The sequence below is a fragment of the Simochromis diagramma genome, unplaced genomic scaffold, assembly GCF_900408965.1.
Source record: "Simochromis diagramma unplaced genomic scaffold, fSimDia1.1 OVJJ01000596.1, whole genome shotgun sequence".
Classification (NCBI taxonomy): domain Eukaryota; kingdom Metazoa; phylum Chordata; class Actinopteri; order Cichliformes; family Cichlidae; genus Simochromis; species Simochromis diagramma.
This window is the reverse complement of record NW_024387245.1, coordinates 1,608,725-1,628,795: the sequence shown is the minus strand read 5'-3', so window position 1 is coordinate 1,628,795 and position 20,071 is coordinate 1,608,725. Positions and strand designations below refer to the sequence as shown.

At 39.3% G+C, this 20,071-nt stretch overlaps 1 protein-coding gene across 5 annotated transcripts in view; it reads right to left on the bottom strand.

Annotated features, from left to right (window-relative positions):
- The window catches only part of ehbp1 (EH domain binding protein 1), a 156,444-nt gene extending 140,921 nt beyond the window's left edge, over positions 1–15,523 (bottom strand). For 3 of the 5 annotated variants that reach the window (XM_040000048.1, XM_040000050.1, XM_040000051.1), the window contains exons 1-2: positions 15,128–15,523; positions 14,108–14,588 (exon numbers count right to left, since the gene is read on the bottom strand). In XM_040000048.1, coding sequence (XP_039855982.1) covers positions 14,108–14,211 — 104 coding nt within the window. In that variant the 5' untranslated portion in view covers positions 14,212–14,588; positions 15,128–15,523. The remainder of the gene's footprint in view (positions 1–14,107; positions 14,589–15,127) is intronic. The other 2 variants (XM_040000049.1, XM_040000052.1) reach the window with 2 other exon arrangements.
- Between the last annotated feature and the right edge of the window lie 4,548 nt (positions 15,524–20,071).

Here is a 20,071-nt window from a genome sequence, read left to right as displayed (position 1 = left end):
CACAAGCGCTTAACGCCAAAGATATGGTCAAAATGAGAAACACACAGTAACAGCCCCACCATTAAAAGCTTAGCAAAAGAATGTATTTGTCATACCCGACCTACTTCGTAAGTTCTGACTCAGTAAAGACAGCAATGAGAGCATTATTTGGAGATAGAGACAAATGAAAGACAGAGGTATGAAAGAGAGGGAACTGTTTTCACTGGAAAACAGCTTCCTTAATATTGTAAGTCCATTTAATCTTATTTACAAAAGGGTTTGTTTGGGTTTTTTATTTTATTTTATTGAGTTATCTGTACTTTTTCCCCAACATATTGAGGAGTATAGTTATGCATGCAAATTAAACAGCCTAGTATAACTTTCCCTTCTTAAGTTGAAGCTTGTTGCGATAATGAGTTTCCAAGATTTTGGAGTGTATCAGTGGAAATTTTTTTGCATATCCATCCAAAAGGGCAGTTGTGGGGTCAGACACCAATATCGGACAAGCGCACCTGGTTTTTGAGCTCCGTTCGAGCACATTCTAAAGGTGTTTGATGGGGTTGATGCTTTGGCTCTATCTTAAAAGGTAAAACAAAAACAAAAAAAGAAGAAGAAAAAAAAAGAATAAATGCATGAAATGCATGGGTGAGTCTTGCAACAAAAAGGCCCAGGGATACTCATCCTTAGGACAACAAGGGACAGGAGGAGAGTAATGGGGAACTAAAGGCAGGAAACTGTTAATGACCTTTCCACCTTTTAGGAATTTCACTTTTTAGAGAGCTTCCTAGTGAAAAATCAATGTCAAAGTTTTGTTTTCATAATTGCTGAAAGCCAAATTCTTAATTGAAATTAAAATCTAACTAATGACCCAGCCCTCATTCCTGTGGGCATTTTGATCCTTTTAATGAGAAGACTGAAACAACTTGTAAACATCGCCTCTTAAGCTGCAACTGAGCTTTGAAGAGGACATCTAACAGACAGATTTTCAACACAGTAGTGCTTTATAATCATCTTGCTGTGTTGCATTTTGTAAAATCTAAAAAACTTTCCTATAAAATCTGAAATCTGTTCCTTCTCTCTTCTGGCCTGCACTGCCAGTCATTTGACCTCCAATTATACAACAGTAAGTCAGTGTGTCTGTGTGAGCCAAAAGCTGGGTCAGTGACACAGAGTTAATGCTGAAAGCACTTAAGCCAAGCACAAGAGTCTGGAGTGAAAGCTAGAGAACCTCTCTAATCAGCTTGTGTGCCAGTCCATGAATGTTTGTTTGTGACTACTGTAATGCCAGGTTATGTATTTCTGACAACTTTATGTATTTGTGGATTTTTTTTAATTAAAATGACCTTTATAGACTAAAGACACAGAACAGCTACAGTCTTTAGTGTCCAATTTAAACATTTGTTTTTTCTAACCTCATTACTTACTGGATCTTGCTGCTATAAAAACTACAGACTGGAGTGTGAATTGGAAAAGCAGAGGATTTTTCCAGTCACTTCTAGACTTCATTATTTCCACTGAACACCTAAAGACATCAAGCATGAAGATTACTTTGAAGCATTTCCCATTCTGTAAACAGCCTGAGTTGTTTCAAGCCAGAAGCTATTATTTTTCAGAGCTCTTCTTAAAAGGATAGCTTTGTGGAGGCAGCAGTAGCTGAGAGCTTAACTGCAGAAACAGACTGAAGGTCAAGTGTGGCCAATTATGAAAGGTCTACCATGGCTGAGAAGAGGGACTAGCTGAGAGCAAGGTACAAGGAATAAAAGTGGGTAGGCTGGACGGATGAAAGTGGAGATCAAAGGCTCCATCATACCCTGAGGAACAGAGGTCAGGTAAGCGTCTTTTAAATCTTACCCCGTGAGAAAGCACAGGAAGCAAAGGGAACAAAATGCTGCTGCTGGCTAACAGCACTGGCCTGCAGATGAAGGGTTAAACTCTCTGCACAGAGAGTATGGAAACTTCTGGTAAATAAAACAGTGTTTAAGTTGTCCCAATTTCTGGGAATGACAACTGACAAAATAAAAATAAAATCAAATAAGTGAGAGAAACAAATGAGCCATTTACACACGGGGAATGGTTTGTACTTCCCTTCCTGGGTTTTTTTTTTGTGTGGTTTTTTTGTGTTTTTTTTAAGTCAACTGGCTCACCTCCAACTGCTTACTTATCACTTCCAATACATTTCTGGGATGCAGGGGGAGTCCACTCATAGCATTATCTCTGGATAAAAATAAATAAATAAATGAAAAGGCTTTTCTAGGCAAACTGAGTCCTTCTACATCTGACATATCAAGGGGAGAGAAGCAAGTCAAACATTTGAGGTAATCAAAGCCCATAGAAATGGTTATGCGTGAATAGTTGACAGATGGCGTGTCTCTCTTGTTTGTGACAGGAAAGTGCAAACTAGCAAACAGATGACAGCCGCATGAACCATAGCTTCAGTACTTTGATAAAAAAAATGAACGGCTGAAGTCAGGTGTTGCCAGAAGTAACTTGTGCCCAACCAACCCCGATGCACTTCATCTGATGATCTCCCGCCTACCCAAGATCAGAGTTATGAGTGAATATGTGCTTCCCACCAAAAGATCCCTGCATATAATCATGGATTAAAAAAAATAAACAGAGAACAAAAGGGTTTCATGAATCACAGTGGTAGTAGGAAACCAATGCAAATAATGATCAACATGCATCTTACTTCCACTCTAAGGGAAAACACAACAAGAGCCTCAGGCACAGATCAGGCACAGCAGGAATCATGTAGATCATGAATTTGGGAGCAAAATAATTAAGAATGAAACTACCTTTCAGTGGGAGAAGTGAGGTAATAAATCCTTTCTTCCCACACCACCATTCACCAACAGCCTCGGGGAGTGACTGACACTGTACGAATCACAACCATCACATGCTTAAGAGCGCACACAGCAGAAAACAAGGAGCCCTGGTGAATACATTTCTAAATTTAATGATAGATAAGCAGCCAGGCGACTGTCACAGCGCTGATATTTGTGAGTAATCAATTATTTTGTCTGAGAATCAAACTGAAGAGGGAAAAACGAGAAGATTTTAAAGTCTTTAAGATAATTTGCTGGCAAATGAAACTGCTTATGTTTTAATTTCTCTCATATTATAATTCAAACAGCAGCTTAAAAATGTTAACTCTCCAACACATTTCTCCCACTTTAAATAAAATGCCTTTATTCTCATGGCACAGTCATTAATTCACCCATTTTCTTAGCCACTTATCCAAAGCAGGGTCACTGGGGGCTGAACCGATCCCAGCATGGCCATGTTTTCTAATAGGTTTCAGGATATAAGCTTCAGTCAGAGTTAAACAGGCGGAAAATGTAATTTACCCGATATAGCATTAAATTAATATGATCATTATTATGAGATTTATAACAAACTGAATTTGCCTCTCTATAGTTTACAGGGAGTGCAGAATTATTAGGCAAGTTGTATTTTTGAGGAATAATTTTATTATTGAACAACAACCATGTTCTCAATGAACCCAAAAAACTCATTAATATCAAAGCTGAATGTTTTTGGAAGTAGTTTCAGCTATTTTAGGGGGATATCTGTGTGTGCAGGTGACTATTACTGTGCATAATTATTAGGCAACTTAACAAAAAACAAATATATACCCATTTCAATTATTTATTTTTACCAGTGACACCAATATAACATCTCCACATTCACAAATATACATTTCTGACATTCAAAAACAAAACAAAAACAAATCAGCGACCAATATAGCCACCTTTCTTTGCAAGGACACTCAAAAGCCTGCCATCCATGGATTCTGTCAGTGTTTTGATCTGTTCACCATCAACATTGCGTGCAGCAGCAACCACAGCCTCCCAGACACTGTTCAGAGAGGTGTACTGTTTTCCCTCCTTGTAAATCTCACATTTGATGATGGACCACAGGTTCTCAATGGGGTTCAGATAAGGTGAACAAGGTGGCCATGTCATTAGTTTTTCTTCTTTGATACCCTTTCTTGCCAGCCACGCTGTGGAGTACTTGGACGCGTGTGATGGAGCATTGTCCTGCATGAAAATCATGTTTTTCTTGAAGGATGCAGACTTCTTCCTGTACCACTGCTTGAAGAAGGTGTCTTCCAGAAACTGGCAGTAGGACTGGGAGTTGAGCTTGACTCCATCCTCAACCCGAAAAGGCCCCACAAGCTCATCTTTGATGATACCAGCCCAAACCAGTACTCCACCTCCACCTTGCTGGCGTCTGAGTCGGACTGGAGCTCTCTGCCCTTTACCAATCCAGCGACGGGCCCATCCATCTGGCCCATCAAGACTCACTCTCATTTCATCAGTCCATAAAACCTTAGAAAAATCAGTCTTGAGATATTTCTTGGCCCAGTCTTGACGTTTCAGCTTGTGTGTCTTGTTCAGTGGTGGTCGTCTTTCAGCCTTTCTTACCTTGGCCATGTCTCTGAGTATTGCACACCTTGTGCTTTTGGGCACTCCAGTGATGTTGCAGCTCTGAAATATGGCCAAACTGGTGGCAAGTGGCATCTTGGCAGCTGCACGCTTGACTTTTCTCAGTTCATGGGCAGTTATTTTGCGCCTTGGTTTTTCCACACGCTTCTTGCGACCCTGTTGACTATTTTGAATGAAACGCTTGATTGTCCGATGATCACGCTTCAGAAGCTTTGCAATTTTGAGACTGCTGCATCCCTCTGCAAGATATCTCACTATTTTTGACTTTTCTGTGCCTGTCAAGTCCTTCTTTTGACCCATTTTGCCAAAGGAAAGGACGTTGCCTAATAATTATGCACACCTGATATAGGGTGTTGATGTCATTAGACCACACCCCTTCTCATTACAGAGATGCACATCACCTAATATGCTTAATTGGTAGTAGGCTCTGCAACAATGCTTAGGTACATGTCAAAGTAACATGCACATGGCAGGACGGCAGGGCCCGAGGTGTCCCTACAGAACATTGCCAAGAGCGTCACAATGCCTCCACCAGCATCGCGTGCCAGGTTTTCCGGAGGTAAGCGACAGACACATAAACACATAACCCTGACCATCCATGTGATGCAAAAGAAAGCATGATCCATCAGACCAAGCCAGCTTCTGCCATTGCTCCGTGGTCCAGTTCTAATGCTCACGTTGTCACTGTTGCCACTTTCAGCTTTCCAACAGCTTGTCTGTTGTATCCAACCACACAGGTCAGCCTTGGATCCCCATGTGCACCAAATGAATCTTGTGACCCAATATTGTTGAAACTGTTCAGCCGACATCGATTCACTTATGTTAACTAATTGTGGTAAAGCTAAATCATTCACCACTGCATGTCAAAATGTAAATGTAGCTTTATGCTGAAGGTGACAAACTTTCAATAGGTGTGTTTCTCTTTTACCCACAGACTATTGAGTTTGGTGTGTTTGACTGCACATTAACCTCCTCTGCTGCACCACCCTGGCTGTAATGCCACTGGTCATTGGCAACCCCACAGGGTGCTATGATTGGACAACGAAGCAAATCATCCATAGAGACCCAGAGGGGGAAAAAAAAAACAAAACAGAACAAAAAAAACACTTTGTACTGCAAGAGAGGATCCTAAATTCCACCTATGTCAACTATATTTTCCAAAACCGCGTTTTAAAACTGTACGAACTGTACAGTTCCAGATACACACACAGTATGAATCAGCCTGCAGATGCTGCAGCAGTGCTCTGCAGGCTGATAAATGATGAGCAGTCTTCAGGGCTGTGTGTTTTTTTCTGGCTGACAGCAGCAAAGTGAAACACACCAGCAGAGTTTATCACATTTTACACCCCATTGACTACTTCACAACCCTGCAATGTTTCATGTCTATTGGTGTGTGTAGGAGGAGTGTGTAAATGCCCCGTTTTTGTCTCATGATTGCAGCACAGAACAACAACACTTGGGTGAATTCTACTGCAAAGCAAGCCCCCCTCAAAAAGAAAAGCAACTGAGGTGCGACAGACGAAGGAAGATAAAGTAATCGGGAAAGAATGGAGAGGAAAGATAAATGGAGAGAAAAGCAGTCATTTCACTGTGAAAGCTAACCCAGAAGACATCAGTGAGCTTGGGGCAAGAAAATAGAAGAATCAGAATTAGAAAAAGAGGCGATAAACTTCAATAATAAAAAGCTCAAGCACTAAACATAAAAATTGCTTTACATTTGCTATAATTTTACATTTTACTTGCGTGCTTCTAAATAAACAAGCATGGATCGTAAAACTGAAACAAAAACAAAGGAGATGTTTGCAATTAAGTAAATTCAATCCAGGGACAGAGTTATTTTCCCCAAAACCTCAAACATAATGACAATCCAGATTTTATGGTTTCATCCAAAATTCCCGGACAAGAGAAATGACAGCTCTCTACTACAACCTGGCAATAAAAACCCTCTACTGGTGCCAAAGTTATACTCAGGAATCTGTCAAGGCCTTCAGATTTAAAGAGAATGGAGAGCCACGTCAGACAAGTTGGCAAGAAGAGGTTTCTCTGGCAGAGAAATGAGATGGACGCTCGCCATAATGCACACACGCTCAGCAGAAGACAACATGTCACAGCCTAACGCACGCTGGTCATTACCACTGAAAAGGTTGGCCATTAGTCAACTGTCAGCCAGATGCTTCAACTGTGGAATTCATTTCTACACTTCACGCATTTCACAACACTCAAGTACATAATAACTGTGTTAAGAACACCACTTCCACTGCATTTCATGCTTACAAAGACACTTCAAATTTAAATTTCTTTTCAGTGCCCACTACCACAAACTGATTCGAACAATAAGAGCCTGATTAATGTATAATAATTACCGTATTATTATAAAGTATGAACCAAAGGAAAATCCTGAGCACTGGAATAACATTGCTTTAACCAGTTTTGTAACGTGTGATTATCCACTTATTAAAAGTGATTGAATTTTACCCTATACCAAGTTCTACCAAATACTAGCCAAGAAAAAAAAAATGACGTATTTGAGTTTGTGGCTAACACACAGTCAAAGTCAGTTTGCAGATCCCTCAACAACAACAACAACAACAACAACAAAAAGGCTATGAAAATCTCCAAATGCTTTCTTCATCTTGTCATCCAAAGCCCTACCTGAAAAACCACCAACCTGTCAAGCTGTACCAGTTTCTACTGCCTAATTCAGTGACACCGAATTATTGAATTTGATAACTACAAAACATTTTATCACTATTCAGACATTCATGAGACACTTTACGCTGCTGCATCAAGGAAGTGAAGAAAAAGTTATAAGTAGAGCATTTTGTGCCCTAGGGGTCAAACAGCAAGCAATGGATGTTAACCAGCTATATAATGTGTCGCAATCAGCCCAGTGGCTGATATAAAGTTAATAGGGAATTTATGCACACACCCATCACCTCTGCTTAAAAATTGTCAACATTAACCAGAAAAAAAAAAAAAAAACACAAAGATTTCTGTCAAATAAAAGGTATCTCATGTTCAGCAATGCTTTGACTGTCTATTCATGCTTGCATAGTCATCTCCACCAAATGCCCACTGAAAGCCAGAAAAACAAAGAATCTATAAAGTGCTTTCTATGATAAATTCTTCTGCTGCTTGGATCTGCAGCAGGACCCCTTGTCTCCCCAAAGCAGATGGGAAAATCCACTTGTCTCTGTGTTTACCTGATAAGAGTGTCTGTGTGTGTTCAAAATGTCTAAATTCCTATAAAAGTGTGGACGTATGCCTTCAGGGTATGTGTGCAGTCTTTGATTGATATGAAGCTTCTTCCTCAGAACTGAACATTCCCTGTTATGTCACGTGGGTGTGAGGGAAGAAGTGATGATTAGCCATGCTTGCATGAGCAAGACAGACCAACCATGTAATCAATAATGTCTCTGTGCTGATTGCAGTGTGCAACTCCCACGTCTTCTGTGTGGGTCTGCAAGACCTACAGTACTCATTCAGGTAATACTTCGTATATTTAGGGTCTGAAATAACACAAACTGGCTGATTAAAAGCTTAAATTTACAGCCAATATGATACCAAGTTTTCTGATAGAAAAGCTGTTAATCTCAGTGGTTTAGAAAAGCACACAGAGGGGCAAATTAATGTCACACTCAATTAATGTGAGATTAACTGTGAGAAAGTGAGAGAGACTGTACAACCTATAATATAGTATAAGGCAAATAATGATCTAACCCACCCAGGTCACATCACCTGATCAGTGAGCGTGTGAAAGTCTCCAAGCTACTCTGTTGTCACCAGGAGATTACCAAAATTATAGATTATCAGCCGTCAGAGAAATGTCCCAAGCACATATAAGCCTCCAAAAGGCCACAAAACATCTACATTCATAAATATTCACAGACAAAAGCACACAAAAAAAAAAACATGTTATAAAACATTCTCTAAAAGAATTATAAGTTACAAACTTCCTGCCACTTATTACGCATCATAATTACCTGCTTTGAATGAAAAGCAAGTGATACTAATGTAAATATTTCATCTAAAGACAGAACAGTCTTGCTGCAAGACTGAATGGTGTCTCATTTCCCTGGCAAAGAAAAACAGTGTATTCATTAAATTTTAAATGGTTCGTCAGCATTGATCCTGCAGTCTGAAACGGCTGTGTGAGTGATGTTCTAACTTCCTGAGCTGCAGAAATCAATCAGATAGAGCAACAAGGGCACAGATAAAGGCTTGAAATCACTTTAAAAAAAAAATATAACAACAGGAAAGAAAACTCCATCAATCACATTTCTGCTTACATTAGCAGCAAACTTTCCCACACAGGAAATGATCCAAAAGTGTAAAATGATTGATGTGGTTGGGTTTAACAGGTAGAACGCTTTTTCACAGGCTGTATCACCAATTCAACTGACAAAAGCGGACGACAAATTCGGGCTGTGTAATATATTGATGCTTTAGAACTTACCAACATGATTTCAGAAGACATTTGGAATTTATATCCCTTTCTCAATGTACCTAAAAAGCTCACTTTCCATATTCTCCTTCAGCAAGAAAGGAGACAACACCTGTCCAACAATCAGGAATAACTCATTGAAGGCATTTGTGAACCAAATACTAAAACTACATGTAAGAGTCGACAGTTTGCAAATCTGCAGGATTTGGGAGCCACAGTAAGAAAGAAGGTACCCTGACTCGCACAAAAAAATCTGTCTTTCACAGAAAACAGATATTTCTCTTCTCTGCATTTTAACATGTTACTCTGGATGCAAACTAATATGCTAAATAACCAAAGTCAGACAATAAACTTTATAAAAATTCAAGGCAGCAATACTTGAACTCCTCCCATGTTATGAAAGGTTGAATTACTGTTTCTGTCAATGTAGTCTGGTGAGGCATTATGGCTTTACTTCCTTCCCCCATCTGATGGTGGGTAAACCAGTAAAAATAATAAAATGTTCAGTGTGCAAATAAACAGATTATATCTTTACACAGCTAAAGCTGTTTTTAAGCCGACTGTGACCTCACCTGCTGCCTTTGTAGAGGGAAAAAAAGCAGACATGTCAGCATGACTAGTTGAGTGGATGATAAAAACACGTGACAAAAGAATCAATATCCTCAGATGCCCTAAACTCTTACACAATTCTCAAAATATGAAAACATGATCATACATGAAATTAGTGAATAAGACACTAAAATTTAAGCATATGAGTTGATTTAAGTTTATACTGTTTTTCCAACCTATTTAAGAAGAATTTTACTGCAAGATCTGGGTAGCAGAGACTGAACTCCACAAACTAATCTGACCTTAAGTACATTTCAACCACATTTAAATGATATTATGACTATTAATTCTTTCAAATGGATCCTATATACACACACACATACAATTTTTAAATGGAACTCCATTACATTACACTTAGTTTTGACAAATTTCTGAATCAGGAATAACTTTTAGTTTTCTTTTTCCCACCTGTTTAACTGGGGTTTTGGCTGCTCAGTATCAGTCAGTGTTAGGACTGGGCAATATGGCCTAAAATCCATATCACAGTATAATTTGAAGCATGTACAGTAACGATATATATCACGATATATTCTTTTCTTCTGTATAACGTATTTTACACACTGTAAATTACACTTAAAATCCTTTAATTTTCTCAAAGAAAACAAAGAGAGAATTCAGCATTAATGAATCAATGGTACGGAAGTGGAGGAAGCGCAGTTTTTGGCTTTCCCCATATTCCAAAAGTGCTTCGTCTCTTTGCTATTACTGTCGCCCGGCATAATTTGCAGATGATATTGTTTGCAGCCGCTGCAATGCTTTCGACCAAAACAGACGCTGCTTGATGACACCATCAACATGAGCTATCGTGGTAGAGCGGTATAGTCAAAATCTCTACCGTTGGCCAAATTTATATCGTTTCTACCGTATACCGTTTATACTGCCCACCCCTAATCAGAGTGAATAAAAACAGCAACAAAAATGGTAGCTGAATAGGCAGACCCCACCCTCATCAACTTTTGATGTAAACCTTTCATTTTGTTCTACAAGCAGGCCTGAAATATGACAGAAACCGCACAGTTCAGAAAAGACAGTCAAAGGTTACACCTAGACTTTCAAGGGCAACTAATAAATTATTCACGGGGACCATCCCTATATCACACGTCCACATTCTTCCTATTTGCTTTTTGGTTCATATCACTGGTATTTACTGATATTTTAATAAACAAAAAATGTGGTTTATGCCTGAGGAAATTAAACTCCACTCAAAGAGAAACAGAAATTTAAAAATAAATAAATCAGACAATAGAAGTACACTCATTTACATAAAAACTTGTCACAATGAAAAATGTGTACAAACTTTCAGTTAAAACATGTATTCTTTATAAAATTTGAAGATTATTCAAGCTCAACCAAAGATCATGTGACAAGAAGCAGCAAGCAGCCTGAGGCAAAGGAGTTCAACATGAAGGAAAACACGTCCTTGAAGTGACTATTTGAAGTCCAGTTATCAAGATCGTAGAGATTACTCTACTGAGCCTTTGAATATTTGAAATGCTTTTATATTTCACACTAAGCACAAATCACCCACACGTGTACATACAGGCACATGCAGGAGTACTGACACAAAGTAAGCATTCAGCCTTTTTCTTCCTGTTATTGATTACGAAAATTAAAAAGAACTATGGGGCTTTTTTTTTGGTTCAGTTGGTTTTTGGCTTTGTTTGTTTATTTTTTATATATATTTTTTTAAGACGTTATGAACCATTTGAGCTCTGGGGGCTGCTTCTAATATGATTGAAACATCCCACTACAGCCCTGATGTGACTGCTCACCAGATACATTTAAAAGAGTTTTTCTGGCCACAAGAATGACTGATACACTAATTTGACAAAAACTGGTGCATCTGACACACAATAATGTTTCATATGCCTATATACAAATACAAGAAAGAAACTGGTTGAAAACTGTTTAAGCAGTTTGGTTACAGATTGTGTCTACAATTGTGACTGCTGTAACACAGGAATTTGGGTTCAACTTATCTTAACAGCTTTGAGCAAAATGCAAAAGCACTTGATCTCTAAGGATCAATAAATCACTGCAGTGCTGATTACCTATAGATAAGAACTGTATTATATAACAACAAATGGCTCTGTATACACATTTCTGGCATATCATAAGATGAAAGCACCTCTCAAGACTGCAAAACAAAGTGTACTACTGACACTGAGCTGAGCCCACCCACCCTTTGCTCTGGGAAGAGAGGTACATTTTTGTCATTCCTTTCTCCAACACGTTAACATCTGTCCCAGGTCGAAGCTCTGTGGGGCTGTGTTAGTCACGCCTACGGCACGCTACTTGAGAATCTGTGTCTGCAGGCTACATCTTTACCTTACAAGCCCAAGCTTTTCCCTCGTTACAGGGCACACAGCTGCAGGCATAACTGTAGCACGTATCTACCCATCTCTCCACTTCATCTCCACATCTAAAAGCACAGCTCGTCCGCCTCTTTCATAGATTCAAATATTTCTGGCATACAACCACAAGATGAGCCGCTAAACTAAAACTAAACAATATTAACTGATTAAAAACACTGCATGTATGTTACTATTGCAGAGTATGTAAGTGTGCAGATCATTTTTGTCATATTTCTAACAGCGTTCACATCTGACTAAAAGAAGCAGAGATGAGATTCGTGTCACTTAAGGGTATGGATGCAAGGACCTGCCTGCAAAACAGTCTAATTATTAATTCAATAACCAGCATTCTTGCTGTGGTGATGCCAGTATGATTACACACAAGTGAAAATGTACATATCTATAAACAAAAAACAAGTCCTATAAGCCAAGACTTGTGAAAGACACGCTTCAAAAGGCACCCTGACACTACACAACGGAAAGTATTACTTCTGGTTAAATTATTCTTCTCATGTAATGACTGATCTATTAAGAACATTGATGGTACATAGAACGAGATGTCTATTACCTTTACATGTAAATTTATAAATTTACACTACCAATTAATATCATTTTAAATCTTTACTGTTCAAACATTATTTTCACTCCTGTGCAGTAAAGCTGGCAACTTCACAAAAGGAAAAGCAGTGCATTTAATTTTAAGAAACTCTGTAATTAATGACTTCTCGTTGGCATCTGTTAATGGCAAAAGCACCTCATCATCCTAAAAAGCAAAAAAGGCACAAAGGGCTGAAACTCAAATGGTGTAGATCACAGCTTGGCATTTAAAACAGCGGTCCCCAACCCCCGGGCCTCGGACCGGTTCAGGCCCGTGAGTCGTTTGGTACCGGGCCGCGAGAGTTGAGGCTCAGGTGTGAAAAGTATAGTTTTCAGGGTTTTTAATCGGTTTTCAGCGTTATTTTGTTATCGTTTTGATTGTTAACTCTGTTTTCCTGGGTCTTTTCATGTGTGTTATGAATAAATCTTCTTTTTTTCGGTACGGGTACTAGTTTTATTTTGTTGTATTTATCCGCGACGCATTAAAGGCCGGTCCGTGAAAATATTGTCGGGCATAAACCGGTCCGTGGTGCAAAAAAGGTTGGGGACCGCTGATTTAAAACACCTAATACTGGAGTCCAGACTAAATCTCAACTTATCCTGTTTCTCTCTCAAATGGGAGTAAACACTTGATTTCTGCTACTTTTTAAACCTTTATCAGAGTACGATGATCTGCTACTTAATAACGCCTCTGACTAGCAGCTACATGTTTTATCAATCGCTGTGGAAATCATGTACATCACTGTTCTCTGTATGTCTGCAGACTTTCCTAGCTATTTGCTTGGTTTTCTACTTGGGCTGGTTCCCTCTCATCAAATCAAATCAAATCAAATCACTTTTATTGTCACATCACATGTGCAGGTACATTGGTACAGCACATGTGAGTGAAATTCTTGTGTGCGAGCTTCACAAGCAACAGAGTTGTGCAAAATACAATAATGTAAACAAGCAAAATACAAGAATGGCTACATCTGAAACTAATAAATATATGTATGTATACATACATATAAATGTATGCATCTCTGTACATACATGTGTAAAAACCATAATCAAGAGTTTAAGTCACTTTTAAACTGTCACTTTTAAAGGCTGCAGTCTCCTGTTGATCAATGCGACTTCATGTAAACTTAATCTGACACACAACCTTTTTTAAAAAAGGTTGTGTGTCTGGAGTTCATCAACTTACACTGTTCTTGAGTTGTATTTATGTTACTGTTTACATTAACCATTAGATTTTTCCTGTGAATGAGACTTAACTGGTTATATTTATAATTTGTATATATGGTGAGTTTGGAGGTCAAAATGAGATTCCCAAAAGCATCCCTAGAGCTGCTAGTGGTTTGCTCAAGAATATCAACAGAGGAGTGAGCGGAGGAAGAGAAGGGGAGTGAAGCCAGCACATCTGGTTGAACTGAAATCTCTCTACTGCACCAAATCCACATTGATACACAAGAAAAAAAGAAACATTTTAAAAGCCAGCCGGGCTCCTCCCTGCATACAGACATGCCTGTACACCAAGGAGACTGTGAGTGTATGTGTGTGTGAATTATGGCCACCAGGAACAAGTTCGACATTCCAAAACACACACACACACACACACACACACACACACAGAGAGCGAGAGAGAGAGTTTTCACTTGGCTTCAATGACAGCAATGTGGTCGCTAAAAACTCACCATTTCTTAGTACATTCCACCATTAGTTCCTGATAGGAAGCCACGAACTGGAATTTAGACGCATGCTTTCCCACACGTTGCAGTCTCTTCCACACCGAGGCCATGTTTCTTTGGGACGCGGGGTAGTTTCTGCGTGCCTATCCCGTCCTGGACTTCCTTCTTTGGGCTTCCCTTCGCACGACTTCACGCTTGTGTTTATCTGAGCATATCCAACCCGCATAGACACATAGTTAATGTTTTACCGGAAGCACTTTAAAAAATAATAACAAGAACGACACTAAAAAGAAGAAGAAGATGATAAGGACCGTCTTTAAAAACTGGCGGATAAATCCAAACGTAAGGAGGTGAAATCTCTGCAGCAGGAGACTAGGCTTGATTTGTAGAAACGCATGATGCTAAGGAGAAAAGCACTCCACAATTTCGAAAGGCGTGATGAGTAATCCACTGGGTATAAATATCATTTTTCCATCTGCTGACCTTCCTGCAAAAGAAAGGGGGGAAAAGACAGTCGGTAGAGAAACACAGAAAAGCCCGGAGTATCTTTGACTATGTCACAAACCCACTAAACGTTATAGAGATGCAATTTACGTAAAGCAGCTGCTCCGTTATCACTGGCTTAAGCTCTGCAGATGTTACAACAAGACAGTTTATCTGCAGAGCACTTTGTTCATGTATGAGAATGCAGCAGCACTTAATGCTGCCAACACGGCGTGTCGGGGGGGGCTATTTGCTAGCATGTTTGATAATAAAATTTGAATTTCTGCAATGAAATAATGAAAGAGAAGCACTGACATCACACTAAAACAAGCTCTTTCAACCACACAATTAACAAAAGCTGCAACAACATGCACCACCTGAAAATGAGACCCCACTAAAACACGTTTTAAACACGGACAAATTAGTGGAATTCCTCGGGAATCCAGGGAGTAGTCTGCGCCGCTGTCCGCCGCTAACCGCGGTGATTCAGCTTCCAGGCTAACGACTTTACATGTGAAACTCCTGAGGCTGTGTGACACTCACCTTACTGCAGCACCCAGCACATAATGTGTTATCAGCAGAGATGGCGAACTGTCTTAAAAAGAGAACCAAGAAAACAGACGAGTGAGTGTAGCCTGCTTGCTGGCTAATTGCCGCTTTCTCTATGCTGCAGCAACACCAGTCATACAGCTAGCTAGCCCTGCTAGTGACCACGGCTAGTCACCACAACACGGCACGAGCGGAAACCGTTGCCTGGCACTCTGCTCCTCAGGTAAGCGCAACCCCCGGAACTCAAAAACCGGCGTTTATTCACGGCTGTCCCGCAGCTAAACTGAAGCAAAGTGAACCGATCCCTGGCAGGGATCCCCTCAGTTAAGTAGTCCGATAGTTACTGATACTTTGACTGATCTGTTTATCTGAAAAGTGCATAAAGTTAGGCGAGGTCCTAAAAGATTTCCGTTAGAGGAAGCTGCATTTTCAGGATAACTGAAAGGACAAGGATAACTCTTCAATGAGTCTATTAATCAATCATTATTACAAGCCAAGGAGACTAAATTATAATAGGAATAAATAAACATAGTATTATTATTATTATTATTATTATTATTATTATATAAAAAGTTCACTTGGCTGTAAGTCTTTTTTGGTGCAAAAGCTGATCTGATCCCCCACCTCCCCCACAAGTATCCCTTACAATATGAGCATTTAAAAAGATTAAAACTAATAGTGCGTAAAATTCAAACTAAACATTTTGATTGATTTTAGACATGTAAAAGAAAAATAAAACACAAATAAGTAACAAAAAAGCATTGTAAACAGGTAAACAAGAAAAGGGATACTGAACTACCATCAACAACACTATGACCGGTCAGTTTACATACTGGAAAACGAGTAAGACGAAGAGTAAACTTATGTAATCCTGCCTCTAAACTGTATTGACTGAAAATAAATTGAAATTCAAAACAAATACGTTTAAAAGATAAGAAAATTACAGACAAATAAAGTCAAAACAAGACAAAAAATATAGAATAAGGGTTAAAAATACAGTTATACCGACAATATTTCTTCAGTAATATTTTAATGATATCATTATAAGCTATTCCTCAAACTTGCTTATCAAGTTTTTGCGCAAGGTGTGTTTTATTTTGAAGGTTGATGCCCCTACATCCTGTCTTGGTTCAGGCTGACTTCACTGATCCTCTCCTCTCCATCATTTGCTCTGCCGCTTGGATGACTGAAGGCTGGAGAAACGCCTCCAGACATCAGCCATTGGTGGCATTTTTGTGCCTGTTTACTCATTCATGAGGCATTTCTAGGTTGTTGTTGTTGCTGTTGCTGTTGTTATCGCCCCTGTTAAATCCTACATCCATCAAACACATCCCTTAATCCTTCATAGGATGGGTTTGCTGCTGCTGTCCCCAGACCTCCTCAAGTCACCATCAAGCATCTGGGAAGTCAAATATCTGCAGTTTGCAAAACGATGTGGCATTTAAATGCAGTATACAGTAACACATTCCTCCTTTTTAGTGGGTTTCAGCAATACACATAAAAATAGCTTTTTGCAAAATGGGGAAACAAGTATTTTGTCCCTGTACGTAATAAGTAACAAAAAAAAACATGTAGTCTACATATATGCATCTTTTGTCTGTATGTATTTTGGAGGGGCCTGTTCTCATTATGCAAAGTCATATATTTTACTGGATCATGATAATTAACATGATAATGTTGCAACAGGTTAGTATTTTATATGCTGCTGGGATTATTCTAGATTAGATTATTTCTAATCTGAAATATCCCGAACAAAAACTGGGAGCTGGTTCCACAGGACAGGAGCCTGATGGCTCTGCCTCCCATCTACTTTTCCAAACTCTAGCAACCACAAAAAAGCCTGCAGTCTGAGAGCAAAGTGCTCTATTGGAATATTATAGCATAATGAATTCTTTAAGTTAAGTTATGATGTAGGATTTTTAATTCAGTGGGGGAGCCAATATTAGTAGATAAATTACAGTTTTTGTATCTACAATATACAAAAAAAAAACAGAGCAGAAACAGAAATCAGCTTAAAAAAGACATAAATAGGGTGCAGCTACATTAAAACCACACTATTTTGTACTACATTGTACAAAAAAGATCCCATTAACGTTCTCATCCAACATCAGTGGTGGTGGGTAGCACCAGAGGGAGCAGTCGTATTTCCCCTCCCCTTGTGGACACATCCCTGCTTGAAAGCCTGGATCTACAGCAGAGCTTCACCCTCAGGTTTGTACTAATGAAGATGAGACCTCCATTTTCTGGAGGAGGAGTTGTCTTTCACATGTTAAGAGGAAATAAAACACCCACTGCCCATCAGAAATCAGTAAACCCTCATCCACACACACACACACACACACACGCACACCATTGCAAATGCTTCACACACCCCTGTTAACCACAGGCCTGTAAATGCAGAAAGAAGGAGGCCAGCACTGCTGAGGGAAATCCAATATGAGGCAGATTAAATAAATCTCAGAAAAGATATGGGTATAATAACAGGAAATTGATATCTTATCCTTTTAGATGTTGCTCCGGGTTATGAGACACATGTAGGATGGTGGTGCTCTTTATTTTTCTATTTTTCTCTCTGGAGCTGGTTGAATAGTAAAAGTTTGACTCCATACGTAACAGATAAAAAGCTAGTGTAACTGTATTTGTGTTAAACGGTTTATTGATAAATATGCATCAAAGAGACAGTTGATTTTCTTACACTTAACCAACGAACCTAACTGCATGCCTGTGTTCAGTTTGTAGAAGGAAGCCAGATTACTCAGAGCGAACCCACGCTTACACAGGAAAACATGCAAACTCCACACAGAAAGGCACCAACAAGCTGGTCGCGTTGAAATCAACAACTTCTTGCCGAGTGCTGATGATGCTGCAGTTTTTAGTGGACCTTCATTTTTCAGCTCGTAAAACCTGAAAAATCATTTTTCCTGTGACAACACATTACTCAACCTCTAAATACCTGTTTATGATAATATGCAGGATTGTTTAAAACTCTGAGCACAACAACTGTTTTCTAATTTTGGAAATATAAGCCTCTCTGGATTAGGCTATGATGCAGTATGTTATAAAGCATCACAGTCCCAATGGTTTTCTTTAGTTTCCTGTTAATCCTATAGTTATTTTCTCTGTGTGCCTATCATGTTCTTTAGTGATATTCTGTGTATTTTCCTACTTACTTTACCTGAATTTGATGGAAAATGTCTCGCGGTCGAGGCAGAATGATGTGCAGAAAATCCGATTCTGTTTACTCTAGCCTCTTTAATAACATGACAGTGGATTAAGCCTGCTGTGCTGAAACGACAACATCCTTCTTAAATCTTAAGCGTCCAGTTTAAAACGTTTATTTATTAGCAACTGGGGAATTCAGGGTCTTAGCACAGGAGACAACTTGTGTCAGAAATAGAAGGAGGTTGATCCACGTTGCTGGTAAGTTCTGAAGCGTCTAATGATTGAACTGAATTAGTCTAAAATGGGAGTGACTGGCCAGATTTTTCCAGGAGGCAAAAGACGATGGAGGGCAGACATGCAGCTGAATGATTTGGTGGGGACAGACCCTCTCAGAATGAGCCTACAAGAATAAGAGCAAATAAATCAAACAGAGAGACAGGTGACATTAGCAGAGGCACAGTGATCATCAGAAAGCCCGCTTAGGACAACTAAAAGAGAACAAGCTTGAAGGAAGAAGGAAGCTTAAGTTGGACCTTAAGTACTAGCTATATAACTACAATTTTTTACAGTTAAAAAAAAGTAAAACATTTTTTTTCCACGTAGACATTTTATCTATTGTAAAGGTGGTTTCTTAAAAAAATGTTTTTGTAATACAATCATAGTTCACAGTTCACCCGTGCGTTTAAAAATATCTGCAGGTTATGGCAGGAAATAGAAAACGCAACATTAACTGCTTTTTTTTTTTTTGTAAGACAGTGCGTCACTTTGAACTGTGGAATGATTTGATCTCTTTTCCTTTCATAAAGGATGGTTCAGTGGAGCCTCTGGTAAAGTAGGTCATAAAAGATGTACTGCACCTTTCCTTAGTGTTTGGAGGATTCAGCCTGCTACAGACCAGCAGATACCTCCAGGTCACTTCTCTCAGTAGAAAACAGATCCCTCATGTGTTTTGTTCTGTTTTTATGTCCTGCTTTACTTTACTTTTGCCTTTTCAGCTGTGGTTGATGTTTCTTGTCTTCTGTCTTCCTCCTTGTCGTTAGATAGTATATTATTAGTTTGTTTTCCTATTTTTGTTGTTCGTTTGGTGATCTTAAATTGATCTTACCTTTTGCTGTAATCTTGACATAAAAGCCTTCGCGTCTTTTCCCATCATGATGCAAAACAGTATTTTGGCTCAGCTTTCATTCAGACAAGAATTTGCTAACTGAGAACAATGTGGGGTTTAGGGTCACAGTCGATTTGACAGCAGGGCGTCTGCTGATCCTGCTGCTCTGTGTCGCCTCTTTACATTTGACTCTGACAGATTACAGGGAGCCTCCCTGCATGTGCCAAGGAATGCTCTGATGTGACAAATGACCCAGTGCTAAACGACGCTTTGTGTGTCTGCCCGCATGTCAGCGAAGGCCTCATTTCATAAATAACACAGGGGACGGCAGGCCTGCTGAAAGAAAGGGACAGCAGTGAGAGACAGAGGCAAACATCCTTCTCCTAACTTCTTCCTGAAAGCAAAGAAATGCTAATTTGCTTCCCCTGTTGCCAAGTAAAATTTTTCATTTTGGATTTTATGCCATTTTAATCGCTTAATTGTTTTTGAAAAAATACTCAAAATTACACAGTGAACACTATTTCATTTTTTTAATGACTATAGCATCTCTAATGCTGCACCACGGGATCGTTTTATGTGCAAATATATTTTTCTCAGCCCAAAAAACACAAAGGGAAGGAGCGAGAGAGCAAAGCGGCATACCCCCAACTGAGATTTGCCCCATTTGGCCA